Source organism: Erythrolamprus reginae, chromosome 11, assembly GCF_031021105.1.
Source record: "Erythrolamprus reginae isolate rEryReg1 chromosome 11, rEryReg1.hap1, whole genome shotgun sequence".
Classification (NCBI taxonomy): Eukaryota; Metazoa; Chordata; class Lepidosauria; order Squamata; family Dipsadidae; genus Erythrolamprus; species Erythrolamprus reginae.
In genome coordinates, this window is record NC_091960.1 from 30,707,245 (window position 1) to 30,731,068 (window position 23,824).

At 44.8% G+C, this 23,824-nt stretch overlaps 2 protein-coding genes across 2 annotated transcripts in view; one reads left to right on the forward strand and one right to left on the reverse strand.

Annotated features, from left to right (window-relative positions):
* Window positions 1-23,824, forward strand: part of NCMAP (non-compact myelin associated protein) — a 610,040-nt gene that overhangs the window by 239,028 nt on the left and 347,188 nt on the right. The gene's annotated exons all lie outside the window — the stretch shown is intronic.
* Window positions 13,787-23,824, reverse strand: part of RUNX3 (RUNX family transcription factor 3) — a 227,838-nt gene continuing 217,800 nt past the window's right edge. The window contains exon 6 of the mRNA XM_070764236.1: window positions 13,787-14,899. Coding sequence (XP_070620337.1) covers window positions 14,376-14,899 — 524 coding nt within the window. The 3' untranslated portion in view covers window positions 13,787-14,375. The remainder of the gene's footprint in view (window positions 14,900-23,824) is intronic.

The following is a 23,824-nucleotide window of genomic DNA, read 5'->3' on the forward strand; positions in this document are numbered from 1 at the left end:
TCCTCTGATCTCTCTCTCTCTGTGTTGGGCATGCAAAAAGCAACCCATAGCCTGGACTTTATTCGCTCTGGACTGCCCAGAACGAATAAAGCGTTTCCTTTCTCTGGGCGGTGAGAGAAGCTTCCTTGTCCCACTTTCTCACTTCATTCGCTTTGGGCAGCCCAGAGAAAGGAAAATCGGGACTTTTTAAAAACCCCACGGGACGCAGGACAAATTATTAAAAATCGGGACTGTCCCCCCAAAAGCAGGACGTCTGGTCACCTTAATTTAGAGTGGTCAAGACTACGTAGCTTCTGCTCTGGAAATCTCACACTACTTACCAGAGCATACAAAACTTTCGCCAGACCCATCCTTGAATACAGCTCATCTCTTTGGAACCCATACCGCATCTCGGACATTAACACCCTCAAAAATGTCCAGAGATACTCCACCAGAAGAGCCCTTCATTCCTCCTCCCGTAACAGAACACCCTACGAAACTAGACTTACAATCATGGGCCTAGAAAGCTTAGAACTAAGACGCCTTAAACATGATCTAAGTATTGCCCACAAGATTATATGCTGCAATGTCCTGCCTGTCAACAACTACTTCAGCTTCGTCCACAACAACACAAGAGCACATAACAGATTCAAGCTCAATATTAACCGCTCCAAACTTGACTGTAAATAATACGACTTTAGTAATAGAGTTGTTGAAGCGTGGAACTCATTACCGGACTCCGTAGTATCATCCCCTAACCCCCAATATTTTACCCTTAGACTGTCCACGATTGACCTTTCCAGATTCCTAAGAGGTCAGTAAGGGGTGTGCATAAGCGCACTAGAGTGCCTTCTGACCCCTGTCCTATTGTCTCTCCTATATCCCATATATCTTCTTTTCTCTCCCTATATCTTTCTTCTATTCTCTCATTGATTATTTTATCCTATATTCTCTCTTCTATTCTTTCTCTAACTCTATTTCCTCGAAGGTGTCCTCTATCACCTTCATTGTGTATTATTGTGTATTAGACAAAATAAATAAATAAAATAAATAAATAAATTCATGGCATGACAGAAATTGGGCCACACAACAAGCCAAGTCCAATCCGTGGGGTGCAGGCAGCATGTGCAACCGTGCCCCCTCTGGTCCCTGGTGCCCCAAAGGTCGGGGGCTGCCTGGTGCCCTGGGCTGTGCCTTTCCTGGAGCCTTCAAAAGAAATCTGAAGGATGCTTTTGTTTGAAAGAGGAACCGGTTGGGAAAGTTCTGCTTTTGGATGGCCTGAGAAAAAGTCCCTTGCGTGCGATTCTCACGCCAAGATTCCCACTGCCGTTCAAAGGAGCAGCAGGTTGGCAGCCTCAAGGCCGGGACCTTCAGCCACCGGAGGAGGAGGAGGAGGAGGAGGATCTAGGGCGGCGTTGTACACAAGGGATGCCCATCCGCCAGGCCTCTGGGTGGCAGCCCGACCCGGCTGGCTCAGGAGTTAATGGGAGAGCTCTGGCTCAGGGCTTGGAATCGCCTGCCACAATAATTGCCTCTCTTTCTGGCAGGCGTCTCCTCCTCTCCGTGACAAAGCAGCCAGTTATGGGATGGTCAGGTGGGGAGGGTAAAGCACAAACACACACACACACACACACACACACACAGACACAGACTTTCTTCCTGCCCTTGGTAGCTAGAGGGAAACTCTCCTCCTCCTTTTGTACTTAGAGGCATTGAGGAAAAATACACAAGAATTTCTCCTCCTCTTCTCTTTTTCCTCTCCTCCTCCTCCTCCTCCTCTCCTCCCCTCCTCCTCCTCCTCCCCCTTCTTCTTCTCCCTCTCCTTCTTCTCTTCTTCCTCCCCCCTTCTTCTCCTCCCTCTCCTTCTTCTCTTCCTCCTCCTCCTCCTCCTTTCTCTTCCTCCTCCTATTCCTATTCTTATTCCTTCTCCCTCTCCACCCCTCCTCCTCCTTCCTTCCTTCTCCTCTTTCTCCTTTTCCTCCTCTCCTCCTCCTCCTCCTTCTCTCCTCCTTCTCCTCCTCCCTCTCCTTCTCTTCTTCCTCCTCCTCCTTCGTCCTCCTTCTATTCCTATTCCTACTTTCCCTCCACCCCCCCTCCTCCTTTTTCTTCTTCTAATCTTTCTCCACCTTCTCCTTTTCCTCCTCCCCTCCCCTCCTCTTCCTCCCCCCCATGGACTGGAAACATGTGAAAGTTAAAATCTGCATCTGAAAGTTGGAATTCACAGTTAGTATCCAGAGGGCTGGGGAGAACCCCACGACTTTCCAAATTGACCACAATTGAGCCTAACATTTAGGTTGATGAGTGACCTTTGCCCCATTTTATGACTTTTCTTGTCATAGTTGTTAAGCGAATCATTGTACTTGTTAGTCCGTAACAAATGTCGTAAAGCGAATCTGGCTTCCCCGTTGACTTTGCTTGTCGGAAGGTCACAAAAGTGGATCCCATGACTCGGGGAAACTCCAAACCATCATAAATATGAACCAGTTGCCAAGAATCCAAATTTTGATGGGTTGTATGACAAACTATCATAAATTGCATTTTTTCCAGGTCGTTGTAACTTTAAACGGTTGCTAAAGGAACTGTTGCAAGTCAAGGATTGCCTGTACTCCGAGTGTGACATGGACTTCGCGTGTTTCGGTGCTTCTCTGGGTTCAGGGGTGTTACATTCTCAGACTGACGCACAGAGGCTTCAATCAGGTCCTCCGTTCTGGAGGGAAACTACTGTCTGCTGATTGGCTAGACTGTCTGGCAGCTCCCTATAGAAGGGCCAGCTGTCAGACAGAGCCTTCGCTGGGCTCTAAATAGTTGCCCAATAAAGAGCCGTTGATTTGAAGCCTCTTCTACCTGCCTCTTCCATTCACCCTCTCTAACCAGGGGGATCTTTCAACCATTAAAACATGGGTTTTCTTCTTCCATTTTGCATCCATCTTTATTTATTTATTTATTTGTTTTGTCCAATACAAATTGAAAGTTAAAGAGAATAAAAACATGTAGTAGTAAATATCAAGGAAAGGATAGAAGAAAAGATATGAGAATAGAATACGTCAATGAAGAGTAGAGGAAAGGATATATGAATGGGAGAAAAGATATATAAAATATAGGAGAGACAATTGGACAGGGGATGGAAGGCACACTAGTGCCCCTTACTGACCTCTTAGGAACCTGGTGAAGTCAATCGTGGATAGTCTAAGGGAAAAATGTTGGGGGTTAGGGGTTGACACCACAGAGTCTGGTAATGAGTTCCACGCTTCGACAACTCGGTTGCTAAAGTCATATTTTTTACAGTCAAGTTTGGAGCAATTGATATTAAGTTTGAACCTATTGTGTGCTTTTGTGTTATTGCGGTTGAAGCTGAAGTAGTCGTTGACAGGTAGGATGTTGCAGCATATAATCTTGTGACAATACGTAGATCTTGTTTAAGGCATCTTAGTTCTAGGCTTTTTAGACCCAGGATTGTAAGTCTAGTTTCATAGGGTATTCTGTTTCGAGTGGTGGAGTGAAGGGCTCTTCTGGTGAAATATCGTTGGACATTTTGGAGGGTGTTGATGTCCGAAATGCGGTGTGGGTTCCGGACAGATGAGCTGTATTCGAGGATGGGTCTGGCGAAAGTTTTGTAAGCTCTGGTGAGTAGTGTGAGATTGCCGGAGCAGAAGCTACGTAGGATCAGGTTGACAATTCTAGAAGCCTTTTTGGCGATATTTCCGCACTGCTTTAGCTCAACGTCCACAGTGATCAATGTGGGTGGAAATTTTCTATAAGTTATGACCACATCCCCAAGGCCAGTTTGTGTGTGTGTTTGTGTCCCTTGTGCGTGCATATGCATGCTTCCTCTCTCACTCAATAGCCACTATGTTTTTTTGTTTGTTTGGGGGTTTTTTGGGTTTTTTTTAGTGTCTCTCTGCTGTGCAGCTTGCACGAAAAAAATAATATTTCCGTTAACTTGAGGCTGTGAAGCAAAATTCTCACTCGCTCAACAATTGATTGTGGTTTCTTCTAAATGTAACAGCGGGCAGATGGAAGGACATGAGTCAGGCCCTGGAGGGGCTGCTGGGTGCTCTTTGGGGGTATGGGGGCCTGAAACTGCTCCATACTGCAGGCTGCCACCCGCACATTTAATTTTGATGCAGAGCTGAGAGCAGGCTGCCTATCTGGCAAAAGACCTAGAGATTAATGCATTCTTTGACATTGACAAAGTGACAAAATTAGTGGACCAGAGGAATGCTTTCGATATAATTTACTTGGACTTCAGTAAGGCATTTGATAAAGTAGACCAAAACTCCTTGCCTTTCGTAAGCTACCCAAAACCCACCTATGTCGCCAGGCATGGGGTTACTGAGTTGCCCCTACACTATGCTAAGGCTATGGTAGAAGTGTGTATGGTCTGTTTGAGTGTATGGTTTTTTAAAAAATAATGTGTTTTAATGTGTTTTAATATATTGGATTTGTGACATGGTATTTTTGTTGTGAGCCGCTCCGAGTCCTCGGAGAGGGGCGGCATTCAAATCCAATCCAATCCTATCCAATCCAATCCAATCAAATCATAAATAAATAAATAACCTAATACTTGATAAAGTAGAAAAATGTGGCTTAGACAGCAATATCATCAGATGAATTTGAAACTGGCTGTCCAACCGCACTCAATGGAGCTGCATCTACATGGAGGGAAGTATGCAATTGAGTATTTATTTATTGATTATTTATTTATTAGATTTGTATGCCGCCCTTCTCCGAGGTTCTGTTTTAGGTCCAGTACTCTACAACATCCTCATCGATGACTTGGACAAGGGGATAGATAGGGAACTCATCCAAACTGGCAGGAATAGCCAACACTCCAGAAGATAAGCTCAAGATAGAGAAGGATCTTGACAGACCTAAACATTGGGTGCCTATCTAACAAAATGAAATTCAATGGAGAAAAATGTAAGGTTCTACATTTAGGTAAGAAAAACAAAATGCACAGGTACAAAACAAAATGCACAGGTACAATATATGTAGTACGTTGCTCAACAGTAGTAACTGTGAGAGGGACCCTGGAGTCCTACTGAGCCAGCAGTGTGCAGCAGCTGCCAAAAAAGCCAACACAGTCCTAGGCTGCATAAATAGAAGGATAAACTCAAGATCACATGAAGCATCCACCAGGACTCCAAGATCCCTCTCACAGTCACCACTATTGAGCAATGTAACCACATATACTGTACCTCTGCATATATTTTTTTTGCCTAAACCTAAAACCTTATTTTATTCATCATTGCATTTCCATTTGTTAGATAGGGTCCAATGTTCAAGTCTGTCAAGATCCTTCTGTATCTTAACTCTATCTTCTGGATTGTTGGCCGTTCCTGCTAATTTGGTGTCATGTACAAATTTGATGGGTTCCCCATCTATCCCCTCATCCGAATCATTGATGAAGATGGTGAAGAGTACTGGCCTAAAACAGAGCCTTGGGCTACTCCACTGCATACATCTCTCCATGTAGATGCAGTTCCATTGAGCACTACACGTTGAATGCGGTTGGTCAGCCAGTTACGAGCCAGAACTTTGTCACTAATTATTTTTAGAAACATAGAAACATAGAAGATTGATGGCAGAAAAAGACCTCATGATCCATCTAGTCTGCCCTTATACTCTTTTCTGTATTTTATCTTAGGATGGAGATATTTTTATCCCAGGCATGCTTAAATTCAGTGACCAACCATGTCTGCTGGAAGTTTGTTTCAAGCATCTACTACTCTTTCAGTCAAATAATATTTTCTCACGTTGCTTCCGATCTTTCCCCCAACTAACTTCAGATTGTGTCCCCTTGTTCTTGTGTTCACTTTCCTATTAAAAACACTTCCCCCCTGAACCTTATTTAATCCTTTAACATATTTAAATGTTTTGATCATGTCCCCACTTTCCCTTCTGTCCTCCAGACTATACAGATTGAGTTCATGAAGTCTTTCCTGATACGTTTTATGCTTAAGACCTTCCACCATTTTTATAGCCCCTCTTTGGACCCGTTCAATTTTATCAATATCTTTTTGTAGGTGAGGTCTCCAGAACTGAACACAGCATTCTAAATGTCTGTACAGCAAGATCACAAACTCCCACTTCCTGCTTGTTAAGCCTCTAGTTACGCAGTCAAGCATTCTACTTGCTTTCCCTACTGCCTGACCGCACTGTTCACCCATTTTGAGTCAGAAATCACTACTCCTAAATCCTTCTCTTCTGAAGTTTTTGCTAACACAGAACTACCAATACAATACTCAGATTGAGGATTCCTTTTTCCCAAGTGCATTATTTTACATTTGGAAACATTAAACTGCAGTTTCCATTGCTTTGACCACTTATCTAGTAAAGCTAAATCATTTGCCATATTACAGATGCCTCCAGGAATATCAACCCTATTGTACACTTTAGAGTCATCGGCAAATAGGCAAACCTTCCCTGCCAAACCTTCCCCCACTCACAAACATATTAAAAAAAATAGGACCCAGAACAGACCCTTGTGGCACATCGCTTGTAACCAGGCTCTGTTCAGAATACTCGCCATTAACAACATTTTGCATTGTAACATTTCTTCTTTGAGGGGTGCAGCATGATGAGTCTTAAAACTCTTACTCAGGGATGTTTTGTTCATTTGTCTGAGTTGGAGGGGTGATTATTTCCAGGGTGTGATTAAAATAATCAAGATGTTGGCCACGATAATACAATAGAAGCTCCACCTTTTTCATATGCAGTCTTCTTCTACGTGAGTCTTTGGATGACATTTGGTTGGTTGGATCATGTCCATTTGTTCATAAATGTCTCTAAGCATTGCTTGGTCATTCCAGAAGTGGGTTAAAAGAAAAGCAATGTGTATTATCTGTCTGAATCATTGTCAACACCCTCAAATGAGTTTTGTTGTGTTTCGCCCACACTAAAGGGCAGTGAAGCTTAGCTCTTGGTTGGTCACAATAGACCAACCCATGGCTTACATCGAATTAGCACACCTCCACAGATGGTTCCAAGTATTGGCTCAGCCAAGTGAGAATATTTACCTAGGTAGCTTTTCTAAAAACATCTTTTGGAGGGGAAAAGTTTGAAAAAGTTTGTGACAAAACAATATGTACAGCTAGCATATAGAAAGAAACAAAATGACCTTCCTGTCTACACGAAGTAATGGCCAGGGTTCAAAACTACCTTCAAGCTCAGGACAATGTATGAAATTGGCTACTTTGGAATCCTGTGGAATCCTTTGTGCTCTCTACGCTTAGTGGGTTTTTTTGCAGATGTTTTGTTACCCAGCTAGGTAACTTCATCAGAACGCCCTTCTAGCGCCAATGATATTATCTAGTTGTGTAATGAAAGGTCAACGAAACCAAGTTTACAGTGAACTGAGGGCCACCACAGTTCAAACCTAGTTACAAATATCCTCTTCCATTGGCTGCCCCTTTCCCCTGCTGCATTTATAGGAAACCAGATCAAAAGTGGATCTCTCCTTTGTGGATCTTGGTGGTAGCCAGCACTTCACTGGCCTGAATATTTGATTCATAGAAACATAGAAGTTTCTATGGATTATTTTACATTGTGCATTATTTTACCTTTGGAAACATTAAACTGCAGTTTCCATTGCTTTGACCACTTATCTAGTAAAGCTAAATCACTTGCCATATTATAGATGTCTTCAGGAATATTCATCTCCCCTCCTGATTCCTGGGCTATTTAACTACCCATGATAGAGACTTCCATTTGCCTAAATCATGGCAGGATGGCATGGATATTTCCAGAAGATTAAATAGTATCCCCCACTCCTTCCTCTTGATTAGCCTGAGGGGATGCCATTTGGTTCAGGGGGCACAGTGACCTAGCGATTAAGATGCTGGGCTTGTTATCTGAAAGTTTGGCAGTTCGAGACCCAAGTTCTATAGGACAGGGGGAGCTCCCGTTTTTGCTCCAGCTCCTGCCAACATAGCAGTTCCAAAGAAGGAAAATGCAACTAGATCAATAGGTACCATGTCACTGGGAAGGTAAACAGTGCTCCATGCGCCCTGGTGTACAGTCATACCAGCCACATATCCATAGAAGCATCTTTGGACAAGGCTGGCTCCCTCAACTCCTTCAGCCTGGCAAGACTTGAACTGCTGGCAGTGGGCAGTTAGCCTGCAATACTGCATTCTAACCACTGTAACCACCACAGCTCTTTTACATTTAGTCTCTTTATGTCCCCCCTGTTTGGGGCTCAACAGAAGGCCAAGGCCTTATGGATCGGTTTGGGATCGTGTTGGAGACATTTGGGGGAAGGAAATTGTGACTGCATATCGTTTTACTGTATTTATTGTTGCAACTTATTTTATATTGTTTGGAATTTACTGCTATTATTGTAAGCCTCCCAGAGTCTAAGTGGAGTTGGACGGCAGATAAATCCCATTAAAAAAAATAAATCATATTAAGACCCGGAAAAACTTAAGCCCTGATTCACGCAGTGTAGGTGCAGGTGGAAAACAGAGGATGCTCCTCAAGACAAGGCAAGAAGCAACGTATTCAGTCAATAACCATACCTTTATTTATTCCACACGGTAAGGCATCAAAATGATTACACGTAACAGTTAGCAATCATGTACTGTATATTTGCTTCGAAAACATGGAATTTTGAGGATTTCCCCCTCCTCTAGGAAAGAGGAACAAGGTTGATGGCTCTGCTAGGGCTTCCTTGCAGACTGAATTCCCAATTGACCACCAGTAAAAAGAGGAGATGTTTTCCCCTTGCCAGGGTTTTGGGAAGCTGATGCGCCTGATCCTGTTTGTAGCTTCCATCGGGCGCAGCCTGAAGGGGCAAGAGAAGGCAACCTTCAACTCTTCCAACTTTCAGAAGTGCTTTGTGTGTCCTCAGCAAACTTTGGGTTGGGGCTGTTGGGAGTGTTTGGTGAGATCTGGGTCTCCTTCCAACCCCAGGTTGCAAATGCTACATGTGTGAAAGACCAAACTCTGGGTAGAGAGGAGAAGTTACAGTTCAAAATAAAAGTGTCGCCAAGTAGGACGTGTTAACGGTGCAGGCTCTCTCACCTTTTAAATATTATTAACATATATTTAAAGATATTTAATAATTGAAATTAGCTTCGGTACAGCAAAAGGAAGGAAGGGAACACAAATGCTCTAGTTTTTTTCTTGTGTTAAACACAACCTATCTACATCCTGCAAGGCTCTCCTCCCCCTAAGTCAGTTGCCATTCTGTTTAAAATTAGAAAACAAAACAAAACAAAACAAAAAAGCTACTTCCACACACAAAAATTCTAAGCAGATTTAGGAACTGGGATCCTTCAACGACAACAACAATATTTTTTAAAAGATTTATATTATTTTAACAAATAAAGACCCGAAAGTAGGGGGTTTTTTTTCAGTTAAATACTCCATGAGCCAAAGAATTTTTTGTACAAGCTATTGTGCATTTTTTTCTTTTTTCTTTTCTTTTCTTTAAAAAAAAAAGCATATGATAGTGCAAAGCAACAACAATATCATCAACAAAGAAACCTGGGCCAAATATTGGACCAGTTGCATAAAAGAGATACGTGTGTTTTTCACATCTGTGGACAACAGTCTGTCATAAACCTGAATCTTCGGCTGCGGTTTGCAAGTTACAAATAGCAATAGGTACACAGTCTCTTTCAAATTGGTCTGTCTCTTTCAATGTCCTGTAAATACATCCCTGGAGAACCATGTTTCTGCCCTTCACTCCCCACTTAACTAAGATCTGGGGCTTCTACAAGGCTAAATGCATCCCTGAGTATAGACAAGCCACCATGTCCCCCTTTGCCCCAATCAGAATTTGAAACAAACCCCAATTTTGCTGGTTGGAAAGCGTGGGTGCCCCAATCAGCAAAGATGGACCAACTCCCGGAATTCCCCAGCCAGTATGAATGAACTTCAACCCCCAGAATCTCCCAGTCAGCAGATGGACTTCAACTCCCAGAATTCTCCAGCCAGCATGAATGAACTTCAATTCCCAGAATCCCCCAGTCAGCAAAGATGGACCAACTCCCAGAATTCCCTAGCCAGCATGAATGGACTTCAACTCCAGCCAGAGATCTGTTGCTAAAGTTGAGAAAGACTGTCTTAGATAAACTAGGGATCTCGGTTAAAGAAAAGGAGAGGACCAGATCTAGGAGAATCTTTTCAGGTTCCTGGATGTTCCAAATAAGCTCTCAGACAGGGATGTGAATGAATGACCCAAATGGATTTTGAACGATCCAGTCACGGTTGCTTCAAGGCTACAACAGAGGGAATTCAGATGTGACACACTTGCCAATTTTTGTCACGAGTCTGCTACCTACAGATCCCATAGGATCACCTTGACCACCTGGCCCCCTTTAGATCCGCAGGACTCGATCCTCATCGTTTTTACCTGAAGGGATTCTGGCTCAGGATTTTGGTAGTTTACCAATTAAACCCTTGAAGGGCTTCAGATTGCAAAACCCGGAGGAAGCTCAGCTGAATAAAGGTTATTTGATGTCATGCAAGTTTAAGGTTACATATAAGGACAAATAGGTAATACCTGAGTGTCCCACCCCCTCCTCCTTTTTTAAAAAAAGAATACAATCTAGTTGTTACTCAGATTCTGACTCCAACCTTAGGCAAAACACACCGGTTTTTTTTATTAGACTGAAAACAACAGTAAGGAAGAACAGAGGAGGTTTATTTAAATCATGACCGAAGCTAGAGATTAATTTTGGGTGGTGCGCTAGGATTAAAAAAAAAACACATCCAAGTACTTCCTGTGTTCCTCTCCCACCCAAGAACTCTGTGCTTGTGCTCTGTGTGTGTGTGTGTTATGTGGAGGAGACAAAAGGCTCAACTTGGAAAACCACCAAAACATATGTTCTCCTCCTAAACTGCCAGTCATCCATGTGTCGTTGGTTTGAAACGGCACAAAAACGGGCGAGGGACTTTTCTGCCTGTTCAAGGAACTCAGGCCAAATTTTGATTCCTAACTACGAGGAAGTAGATCAAAACATCGACATCCTTTACAGCAGGGCCGGATGGCGCTTACCTGCTGCTACTGGGGCGCTGCATGGGGATACTCATGTGCGTGCTATGCATATGCGCATGTGCACACCCCGAGTGTGATTTTGGTTCTGTGCATGCGAGGGGACGCAGGAGTGAGATCTCGGCAATTTTTCACTTCCATGCAAAAACTTCACACGTGTGCAGGCAGCAAAACAAAGGCCAAAAATGAACGATAAAAGATGGCGGTGCCCGAAGGCCAAGATTTCATACTAGTCGTCTACCGCAGTGTTTCCCAACCTTGGCAACTTGAAGATATCTGGACTTCAACTTCCAGAATTCCCCAGCCAGCATTCGCTGGCTGGGGAATTCTGGGAGTTGAAGTCCAGATATCTTCAAGTTGCCAAGGTTGGGAAACACTGGTCTACCGCATTGATACCCTGTTTCCCCGAAAATAAGATGTACCCCGAAAGTAAGGCATGTCAGAGGTTTTGCAGAATTTGCTAATATAAGGCACCCCCCAGTCACGTTTACATATGGTACGGTGGAAAAACATACGGTAGCATTCAAAGTTGTTCATAGCGGTACCGTAATAATGAGGCATCCCCTGCTGGCCCCTTCCATTGCTTTGTACCGTCCAGTACAGCAGACACAGTCTGCTGCTGTCTCACCGCCATTACAGTCTCCGCTACAGTGCGTAGACTGTAGTTCCTCTGGTGGCCGGAAGCTGCAATAACGGGAGTATACTGTTGTACAGTAAGTGCTGTCGTTGTGTGTGTGGGTGCCATACTGACAGGTACCGTACCGTAATCAGTGTACCGTACGGTACACTTTCTTTGGGAGTGAATTTGTCTTATTTGAGAAATATAAGGCACCCCCCGAAAATAAGACGTAGCACAACTTTTGGAGCAAAAATTAATATAAGACAGTGTCTTATTTTCGGGGAAACACGGTAGCAACCCACCTCTGCTTTACGGACTAAAAGGAGCAGCGCCCCCCTCCCCCAAATCACGCAGCCACACTCACTTTGGTTTCAGAACCAATTAATTTCTGGATTTGCATATTCACAGAACAAATTGACCCAATGGGTTGTGTTCACCCAACATGCAGAGCTGTGCACATAACCCCACCACCACCAAAAAATCCCCCCACGATTAAAATATTCCAGCTGTATTCGCTGTGAAATTGGAAGTTGCTAGGTTTGTAAGTTGCCTGTTTTAAGCTGGTTGTGTGAACCCACAACTGAGTGAGTGGAAGATTCATTTTCCTCCTTAAGAGAAGCTTTGATAGGACAGGAAAGGGTTCTAGTTAGTCTTTTGCGGAAGAGGCTGACATTTATCTTATCTGGACAGGAATTAACTTTCTCAGCAAGAATCAGATTTATGGCTGTGGTTAGAGAAGCATCTGTCAACGGGTGACAAATTCATAAGTAGCTAGAAAGAGAGGGAAAGAAGGGACCCAGTCTCTGGGACAGGTGGCCAATATCCCAGCTTGTTGGGTCCTCCTGACAGGGAGATTGTCCAGTGGCAAAATCCATTTTTTAAAACTACTGGTTCTGTGGGTGTGGCTTGGTGGAAGTGGCAGGGGAAGGATACTGCAAAATCTCCACTCCCTGCCCACTCTGGGGCCAGCCAGAAATGGTATTTGGCGGTTCTCTGAACTACTTAAACATTCTGCTACCGGTTCTCCAGAACCTGTCAGAACCTGCTGGATTTCACCCCCGAGATTGTCCCTTTGCTCATGACTTCTCATCTGGGCCATCTCAGAATGAGGGTTAAAAAAACCCAACATCTGAATGGGGAAAAAGTGAGAGCATCCGAAATGATTCAGCTCAAATTCAAAAATTTTGACCCAGGTCCCAGGGAAGGAAATCACAGTTGTGTACGTATGTATGTGTATGCATGTGTGTGTGTGTATGTATGTATGTATGTATGTATATCACATGATACACATGTGAAGGGATTGGATACTGTAGCCTAGAGGTTAATTCTCTGCCTTACAAGGCAAAGGTTGCAGGTTCAAGTCCCAGTGAGGATATGGCTAGCTGATAAGGCCAAAATGAGGCTCAAATAGATCTATCCTAGTCTCCCTTAATTTTCAAATTCAGCAAAAAAAAACCATGTGACACATACAGATAGAATTGTTGGCTATCAATAAAAATTAACTGCCTTGGAAATGGCCCTGGGTTGGGCGGAGAGGCAAAAATAGGATGTTCCTTCTATACACCAGGGTGATTCGACACAAAAATATGTAACCCTTCCCTGGTGCAGAGCTGAAGGGATTGGATACTGTAGCCTAGAGGTTAATTCTCTGCCTTACAAGTCCCAGTGAGGGTATGGTTAGCTGATGAGGCCAAAATAAGGCCAAAATAGATCTATCCTAGTCTCCCTTAATTTTCAAATTCAGCAAAAAGCCATGTGACACATACATATTTTCGAGAGGAGAACGTGTGTGCAGAGCCAAACAGGGAAACAGCCTGATACAAATGCCAGTCTGCCCTGGATCAGGGGTGAAATGCTACCAGTTCAGCCTGGTTTGGGTGTACTGATAGTGGCTGGTGGTGGTGGTTTGGAGAACCGGTAGCGGCAGCAGTGTAAGGCTCCACCCACCTGCCTGGATACCGCCATTTTTAACCCTCTCTGCATTCGCAATGCCTTTTGCGCATGTGCAGAGGGTGAAAAAGTGCACACTTCCGAACCAGTAAGGAAGGTAGGCAGATTCCACCTGGATTCATGGACCTCTGTCATCAGCTCCTTTATTCAAGGGGGCTAATATCAAGAACTGAGTCCCCTGGGATTGAGCGGTATATAAATCAAATCAAATTATATTAACCTTTTGACCCATCCATCCATCCATCCATTTGAAACACTGCTTGGCCTTTGAGATGATTGCTAACGTTCTCTAACCAGGTGCTCTCTGGATCTGTTTGGATCACACCTCCCATCATCTTTCCAAACTGGCTGGGGATTATCTGACCTATCTGGGAGACACCACGTTGGAAAGGCCGAACCAGAGCTTTTTTGCTTTGCTACAATACAGAAGGTTTTTTTCCTTTTCTACCCATTATTTTGCCTGTTCCGGACGCAACAGACGGTCTTTCGTAGCCGAGAGCCACCCAAGGTGTTTGCAGGTAACAACTCCAAGTAGTCCCAATCCACCTGGATGTCCCAAGTTGGCGAAAGGCTGCCAAAGACCATTTGCCAAGAAGAGCCTATGAAGATTTGTTTTGAAATGTATCCAAATTTCATGCGCTCTCCAGCCTTCCTGTGCTTGTTTCATTTCTTATTCTCTTATGTTTTGGGCAAGAACGGTCTCATTCGGGATGCCAAGACCACTTTGGGGACACAGTGGACAGGATCGCCAGTCGCAGCTCTTTTTGGTTCTGTTCTTCGGAACCACCAATTTGCAAAGAAAAGGGCTTGGCCTTCGGTGCTTTTTCAATATGGCCTCCAGACAGCTTCGTCCATCCTCCCGGTGGTCGTCATGGTTGTCGGTGAGTTACTATGGCTACCGTCGGCTTCCACCCCATCGGCCTGACTGGTGAGACTGGGGTTGATTAAGTTGTTTCCTGCCGTGGCACTCGGACAAGATGGCAGCATCCGGGTTGGCGAGCGCTCTCCTCCCGCCACCATGGAGAACTGGTATGACCCCGAGGAGGCGCCATAGTACAAGTGGTAAGGGGAGGGGTTGGTCTGGAAGGGTCCACTCTGGTTTTGGGTGGAGCTGGGGTACGGTGGGGGAAGGTAGGTGTGGTGGAACCGAGTGGCCGTTGGCATGCTGGCCATACTGAGGCCACCGATTCCTGTGGCGGAGGGTGTCGCTGTGTAAGGGAAGGCCGCAGGCATGGCTCCAGGGTAATGCATTCTTGGGTCTGGAAACCGGGTCTCGGTGAGGGCTGGTAGAGCAGAGAAGGACCGGTCAAACTGCCGCGGGTCGGAGAAAGGGCTGAGCTCAGAGGTACCTAATTTTGGAAAGAGAGAAGGGGAGAGAGAACAGGAGAAGCCGTTATTTGGGATTTCTCTTGCAGAAAATTGCTGTTCTGACCTAGGCTTCCCTAGCAGCACGAAGCCGATTCCTCGTCCCAATAAACACCTTTTTATTTAATTTACGGCGAATTCCTCTCCAGCAAAGTCTTTCCTCGCCCACAATCTTTCAAAATAATTCACAATGACCGACCTTTATTGCCTCATTGTCTACTGCAAACACCCTTCCGCTTCGCTCCTCTTCATTTCCTAAGGGGAGGGTGCATTCACCATCCACTTGTGGCCTTACTCCCAAGTCGACCCTTGTTCCCTAGCAACTCTTCATAAGGCAACTCTGCACATGTGCACACTGGGAACAGGCTCCAGCTGTTTGTCTGCCTCACTGACGTCTGACTCCGAAGGCAGCTGATAACTGTCAGACAGCTCTGGCCTCGTCTCTGCCTCGGATGCAGAGCACTCATCAGAGCCTTCCCCAGACTCCAGGACTGGCCCATGTTCCTCCCCAACCTCCTCACTGCTGGAACCTCCACAGAAACAACACTATGGGGTGGAGGATTTGCTGCAGTAGGTTAACGTCTCCCCCAGATTTCTGCCAGTGCAATTATAAACCGGGAACAAAACCGTTTAGCTGTTCTCCAGGGCTCTACACAGACAACACAGCAATGCTCACCAGACCATCTGCTTTGGTACACACAAAGGAGGTGACCTGGAGGATGCCTGGAGACCAGCTTTGTTTGAGAAAAATTTGAAGGAGGGAGTTGATAAACACCCAGTTTGAACATAGAATAACAGAGTTGGAAGGTTTTCTAGCCCAGTCCCCTCCGCGAACAGGAGATTCTGTACCATTACAGAACCAGAAGAGCATTTCCCCGAACTGTCCAGTCTCTTTTGGAAAGCCTCCAGCGATGGAGCACAGGCCTTTCTGAAGCCTGGTAGGTGGGGAAAAAAAGCCCAAATGAGCAAACCGGAAGTTCGGGGAAACGCTCTTCCGGTTTGCTGTTGTGCTGTTTTTTGCACTCTGGAGAGATCAGGGAAGCTTCCGGAAGCTCCGGAGTACGAAAAACAGCAAAACGGCAAAACAGAAGTGCATTTTAATGAACTTCCAGTTTTTCCTTTGGAGAATTTTTTCCCCTACAGGGCGTCAGGGGAGCTCCCCTGAAACGTCCAGTGGACGAAACGGCCTTTCCCAAGGCTGAAAATTAGGTGGACAGCATGCGCATGCATGCTGGAGCAGATTATTATTATTATTATTATTATTATTATTATTATTATTATTATTATATTAATAATAATATTATATATAGAAACAGAAGTCTGATGGCAGAAAAAGACCTCATGGTCCATCTAGTTTGCCCTTATACTATTTTCTGTATTTTATCTTAGGATGGATATATGTTTATCCCAGTTTGTTTGTTTGTTTATTTATTATTATTATTATTATTATTATTATTATTATTATTATTATTATTATTAATTAGATTTGTATGCTGACCTTCGAAGACTCGGGGCAGCTCACAAGATACAAAAACAATTCAACAAATCTAATTAATTAAAAATTACTACTAAAATCCCATATATATTAAAATTAAATTCATTCACAACCACACATCACATTTCATAAACGGGGGCGAGGGGGGGGCTTGATCTAATTGTCCCATGCCTGGTGACATAAAAGAGTCTTGAGACTCTTGCAAAAAGCAAGGAGGGTGGGGGCAGTGCGAATCTCTGGAGGGCTGATTCCAGAGGGCCGGGGCTGCTACAGAGAAGGCTCTTCCCCTAGGCCCCACCAAGCGACATTGGCTGACCTGGAGAAGGCCAACTCTGTGGGATCTAACCGGCTACTGGTATTCGTGCGGCAGAAGGCGGTCTGGTAAGTAATTTGGTCCGATGCCATGTAGGGCTTTATAGGTCATCACCAACACTTTGAATTGTGTCCGGAAACCAATCAGCAACCAGTGAAGGGCAAAGACTTGTGTGCCCTCCGATATGGCTTTGCATGCCACCTGTGGTACGTGTGCTATGGGTTTGCCATCCCGGCAATGGGGAATCCAGATTCATTAGTAATCGTGTTACTAATTTAGCAACTGCCTGTGATTCGCTTAACAACTGAGGCAAGCGACCAGTTAGGTCCCACAGAGTGGATCTTCTCCGGGTCCCGTCAACTAAACAATGTCACTTGGTGGGACCCAGGGGAAGAGCCTTCTCTGTGGCGGCCCCGGCCCTCTGGAACCAACTCCCCCCAGAGATTAGAATTGCCCCCACCCTCCTTGCCTTCCGGAAGCTTCTTAAAACCCACCTATACCGTCAGGCATGGGGGAACTGAGATACTCTTTCCCCCTAGGCCTTTACAATTCTATGCATGGTATGTATGTATGTTTGTATGTCTGGTTTTTATATTAATGGGTTTTTAATCGTTTTTAGTATTAGATTACTATTGTACACTGTTTTATTGTTGCTGTTAGCCGCTCCGAGTCTCCGGAGAGAGGCGGCATACAAATCCAATAAATAAATAAGCAAGCAAGCAAGCAAGCAAGCAAGCAAGCAAGCAAGCAAGCAAGCAAGCAAGCAAAAGTAAATAAATAAATAAATAATAATAAAAAAAGTAATAAAATGGGCCAAAACTCACTTAACAAATGTCTCAGTTATCAACAGAAATTTTGGGCTCAATTGTGGTCATAAGTCAAGGACTACTACTCCAAATTTCTGCTATCAGTTCTCTAGAACCTTCTGGATTTCACCCCTGGCCCAGACAAGGAATTTTCCAATATTTCCATGTAAGACAAATATCTTAAGTAAATTAGGAAATAAATAATCCAGATCCAAACCTTTTGTTTTCTTTTTGTCTGCCATTAGAGATGCTTGGAACCAAATCAAAGATTTCCTACAGGTTCCACCGTTCTACTACAGACTCTTCCTTAAAACCGTCGCCCCCTCCCTCCCTCCCCCCTCCCCCCCTTTCTTCTTCCTCTCCTCCAGGAAGGCAGCAAATGAGCTCTCTCACCAATTATTTGGAGACATTTGGGAGAATCCAGCGATGGAATTATTTTTTTTTGTTTGGCCCTTGGGGGGGTCTTTGAAAAACAATTTTTAAAAGCAAAAATGAAACGAAAATTAGGCGCAGGCTTGGGAATAAAAATCTTAATATGTTGCGCCCGACACGTTGCAACAATTATTTTCCTCAGAGGCAAAAAAGAAAAAAAGCAAGCATTGCCTCTTATCTCAGCTACCTGGGCAACCCTTCACCTGGATCGCAGCCGAGGGAATAATTTTCCTTTTCCATAACCCCTGAAAACATTCTTTCCCCGTCGTAGCAGCAGCTCCGGATAGTTCCCTAGCTAAGCTGCCCACCTTGGCTTGCCCACCTACTCGTAAGTTGCTCCGCTCTCCTGCGTCTCCTGCCCTGCTCCAGCCCTAAGCGTGCCTGAGAGTTTGGGCTGATTCATTCATGTTCTCCCCCGGATCATGCCAACGTCTTCTAGGCGACAGCGGCTGTGAGAACTTCGGAAGATGAATATCTTGAGATAAACGGCAGGCAGGCGCCATGCGCTCTTACCCCAGCTCGGATGGAGCGGAGGGAGGGCTCGCCTTCCTTCATTATGTTTCACATGGCCATAAATAATATTCCACAAAGAGAAAATTCAAATGAAAAGCTCAGCGCTTAGGGCACATTTCTCCTTTCCTCGTCCTCTCTAATGCATTCCCCCCACCGGAAAAAAAGAGAGATGTTTCTGGAGAGGCCAGGTTTTATGGGTCGGAGCTTGCCAGCCTTGGCAAAGGGCTGCCCATTGAGAATATAAGAGCAACAGTGCAAATGCGCTAATGACTAGCAGCTTGGGATATGCATAACAAAACAAAGAGAGGTGAGTTGTGCAAAATGCCAAAAGGACGCCTCTCTCTTCTACGGGTTTTTAAAAAATAAAATAGAGAAGGGGGCTCCAAGCAGTTCCCCTGCTCAGAGTTGCCAAAATAATTTGCAAGTTAAAGCATAGCCTTGTTTATTTTATTTTGCTGCTTATGAAAAAATTTCTACACAATCCCTCAAAGTTCTCACATTTGTTATCATTGTGGGTCTGTAGAGCCAGGAAAGCCAAAGGATGATCGTCAAATCATGACATTTCACATGCAAGTTACTTCACGGAATGACCAAGTTGCTAGTCCTTCCTGTGGTTACTAAGCACTAACAAAACCTGTGCTGCCTTTGTTGGACTGGGTGCACAATATGCTGGGTTCAGGGCAGGCATGGGCCCCAAGTGGAATGGGCAGCTTGCCATCATAGAAATAAAGAAACATAGAAGACTGACGGCAGAAAAAGACCTCCTGGTCCATTTTGTCTGCCCTTATACTATTTTCTGTATTTTATCTTAGGATGGATATATGTTTATCCCAGGCATGTTTCAATTCAGTTCCTGTGGATTTACCAACCACGTCTGCTGGAAGTTTGTTCCAAGCATCTACTACTCTTTCAGTAAAATAATATTTTCTCACGTTGCTCCTGATCTTTCCCCCAACTAACCTCAGATTGTGCCCCCTTGTTCTTGTGTTCACTTTCCTATTAAAAACACTTCCCTCCTGAACCTTATTTAACCCTTTAACCTATTTAAAGGTTTCGCTCATGTCCCCCCTTTTCCTTCTGTCCTCCAGACTCTACAGATGGAGTTCATGAAGTCTTTCCTGATACGTTTTATGCTTGAGACCTTCCACCATTTTTGTTGGTGAGGTCTCCAGAACTGAACACAGCATTATTCCAAATGTGGTCTCACCAATGCTCTATATAGCGGGATCACAATCTCCCTCTTCCTGCTTGTTATACCTCTAGCTATGCAGCCAAGCATTCTACTCGCTTTCCCTACCGCCTGACTGCACTGTTCACCAAAGCCAGTCAAATGGGGCCTCAGATTGTTGAGGGAAATATGCTGACATTGTAAACGTCCCAGAGTGGGCTGTACAGCATAATGGGCAGAGGGTGGCTTCCTCTCGATTCAGACCATTAGTGACCCGCTGGTGACGCGACAATGGTGTCATAGATCTTTTTCGGTTGGTGCTGGTCCATGGGTGTTGCTATCTTTTTATAGGAATTTTTCTCCTAACACTGATCAACACAAAAAAATCAACAGCAAAGGTAATACGTCTGTTTTATGAAGTTGATGTGCTGATTCCAAAAATATGCTTAGTTTTGCTCTATCACATAAAGTTTCTGATATAGAAGCTTTTTTGTTATTATGTTATTTCTACATTTTCAATGTATGTGGTAGTTACTCTTTTCTTAACGTTGCCAGTATACCGTGTTTCCCCGAAAGTAAGACAGTGTCTTACTTTCTTTTTACCCCCAAAAGCCCCACTACGTCTTACTTTCGGGGTATGTCTTACATTGGAAAAAAATTGAAAGGGTCGCGTTCCCGAAGGCATCTTCCCAGAGTCCAGAAGGGCAGCCGCGGGACAGGAGCCTCGTGAGCCCTTTTCCAAGTTCAACCTCAGGGCTCCAAGCGGCGTGCACGCGTGGAGACGCAGACGCGTGTCGGGGAAGCGTGTGTCTGGAAGCGTGTGTCTGCGCTCTGCGCAGTTGGGCAGCCCCACCTGCCTGCCGGAAAGGAGGCGGGCGAAGGAGGGCGCAGCTCCGGCCGCTCGCCTCGGAGCCAGTCGGCCTCGCTGGCCGCTTGCAGCCGAGCCTCGGCAGGACTCGGTTGCTGGGACGAGCGCCTTCGCTGCAAGCCGCCGCCCGCTCGGCGCGCTTCGGACCAGCGCCGTCCTTCGCTTTGCCAAGCCGGGGAAGAGGCGGTGCCGCCGCGGCGAGGCGAAGGCAAGGGGCACGCGGGGAGCTTGGAAGCGACGTCATCGGGCTCCCCCCCGGCAATACCCCCGTGTTTCCCCGAAAGTAAGACATATGTCTTACTTTCGGGGTACGGCTTATATTAGCCGACCCCCCTGAAACCCCCGATACGTCTTACAATCGGGGGTGTCTTACTATCGGGGAAACAGGGTATTTCCTATACCTTATAATACTGATGTTGCTCCGTGGAAACTAGATCTGCTGCAGAAAAACTATGTACATTTTTAAAATCAGAACAAAAATATGATTTGGAAAAATAGACGGTCAACTGCGATGATTACAAAAAATATACTGTTCAGAAAAATACAGGGAACACTCAAAGAACACATCCTAGATCAGAATGAATGAAATATTCCCATTGAATGCTTGGTTATGTACAAAGTTGAATGTGCACAACAGCAGGTGAAATTGACTGTCAATCAGTGTTGCTTCCTAAGTGGACAGTTTGATTTCACAGAAGTTTGATTTACTTGGAGTTATATTGTGTTAAGTGTTCCCTTTATTTTTTTGAGCAGTGTATTTTTTGGTAGACCTGTATAATTTTTACTCATTCTGATGGCTTCGCCTCTTCCCCTTCTTTGAAGAAAAGCCCCCCTGCCTGCCCCTGGGTGAATGCTGACCTTTCTTTCTTCGCCCAAAGCACAGCTGGTCAGCTCCCCAGCTGTGTTTCGGGCTGAATCTTGCTATTGAGCATGCGTGGAAGTGAAAGTGCACGAGGGGACACGCTTTCACTCCACTCTCGCACACGCAACGTTGCAATGCGTACCAGTGGTGAAGGTAAGTGGAACCCACCCCTGGTTGTGGGGCATTTTATACACCTAAGTGCTGTCGCTATTTGTTATCACCATTTTGTTTGGTTTCATTTTTAAGATGATTTTAAGGGAAGAAAAAGGGAAAGAGAGAGAGGAAGGAAGGAAGGAAGAGTGGAGGAAGGGAGAGAGAGTACAACTAAACAAATAAATAAATAAATGCAGAAAAATAATAGCCTAAATTACTGAAACACCTCCCCCGGGCATGTACATTTTATGTATGGTATGTTTGAGTGTGTGTTTGTTAGCAAAATGGGGTTCTTGTAAATATTTTAAATTATATTTGGATTTGTTATAAATTGTTGTGTTATGCTGTGAGCTGCCCCGAGTCTGCGGAGAGGGGCGGCATACAAATCTAAATAATAAATAAATAAATAAATAAATAAATAAATAAATAAATAAATAAATAAATAAATAAATAAATAAATAAATAAATGTTGTATAAGGAGAATGCAACAGGGCACAAATGGAAAAATTTGCTCGGTTTTGTCACATCTGCCAACATTTCAGAATTAGAAATGAGGTTCATGAATATTTTTATATGCTTTGTCCAGCCCGACACGCACAGGCTTCTATTCCTCCTTTCCCAGCAACTTCACATGTAGGACCCCCCCCCCCCCCCAATATATGTAAAATAAAAAGGATTTACACCAACATTTGTGGCAATCACACCACCGCCACGATTTTGTTGTTTAGTTGACATTCCTGTGCCCCCTATAGATAACTCTTTCCTGAAAGAGATGGCTTCATAGGTCCCATCCTGGAGTGGGATGGGTTGACAAGCTCACCATCTTAAATACTGAGCCATGTCATTGTGTGTGTGTGTGTGTGTGTGTGTGTGTGTGTTATTTGTGTCTTATACTAAACATATAACATAACCTCATTTCTCCCTACTCTCTTCTTCTCTATCTCCCTCCCTTTCTTCCTCTCTAATTCCCTCATTCCCTTCCTCTCTCCCTCTCTTCCTTCCTCCCTTCCTCTCTCCCTTCCTCTCTCCTTCTCTCCCTTCTTCTCTCCCTCCCTCTCTCTCTCCCTCCCTTCCTCTCTCCCCCTCCCTCCCTCCCTCTCTTCCTTCTTCTCTCCCCCACCCTCGCTCTCTCTCCCTTCCTCTCTCCCCCTCCCTCCCTTTTACTAATTGACTTAAAGCAAACATATAATATAACCTCATTTCTCCCTACTCTCTTCTTCTCTATCTCCCTTTCTCCCTCTCTTTCCCTCCCTCTCTCTCCCTCCCTCCCTTCCTCTCTCCCTTCCTCTCTCCCTCTTTCCCCTCCCTCTCTTTCCTTCCCTCCCTCTTTCCCTTCCTCTCTCCCTCTCTCCCTCCCGCTCTCTCCCCCTCTCCCTTTTTCTCTCCCTCTCTCCCCCTCCTTCCGTTTCTCTGGAGAACGTTTTTTCTTTCTATAGAACATCTGAATAAATTACCATTTATGCAGCCCAGGCCTATCAGATGTCTTTCTGGGTTTCTTCCACCGAATGTCGTGGGGTTTACTCTTAGGTAAAGTTCCCTCCCTCTTTAAACATCATAATTAAACTGCACAAATCGGAACGCCCTGTGTCTGCAACTTCTTTGGAAAGACTAACACCGCCCCCCCCCCCCCCGCTTCATCACATCATCATCTGACCATGGGCTAATAATATATAAACAAGATATTATCAGGAAGAAAACGTAATTTGTTCCTCGTGTTGCGTGCATCGGAACTTTAAAAACAAAAACAGAACAGGCGTCTCAGCTCATTCATAAAGCCTTTGGCCGATGCTCAGCCAAGCAAAAAGGCCCCGCGTCCTGGAAGCCAAGGGGAGCACAGACAATCCTCTGTTGCCATTGTGGTTGGCAAAGGTCCTTGCATTGAGCCCAACAGGTTGCCTCCGCCTTGATTGGCTGCCGGGCGATACCGCCGTGCTTCCAGCCACCCCAGGAAGATAAGGATTCCATTGATGGAGATGAAAATAGGGCATCAAATCGGCAAACCCAGAAAAAGTCCACGGAAGAGAAACAGGCAAAGAGAAAACAAGCAGGCGAAATCTAGCACAAACGGCTTGAAGTTGTTCCATGTATGTTTACAGAATCCAGATGTTTGGGTCTAGAGGTTTTGACATGTTTTGCTGTGGGAATGCATGCCGAAGGAAGAAAAAGTGGAAATCCTGGGCGAGCATTGGTGGATATTTTATTCATTCATTCATTCATTCATTCATTCATTCATTCATTCATTCATTGGATTTGTATGCCGCCCCTCTCTGTAGACTCGGGGCTGCTAACAACAGTAATT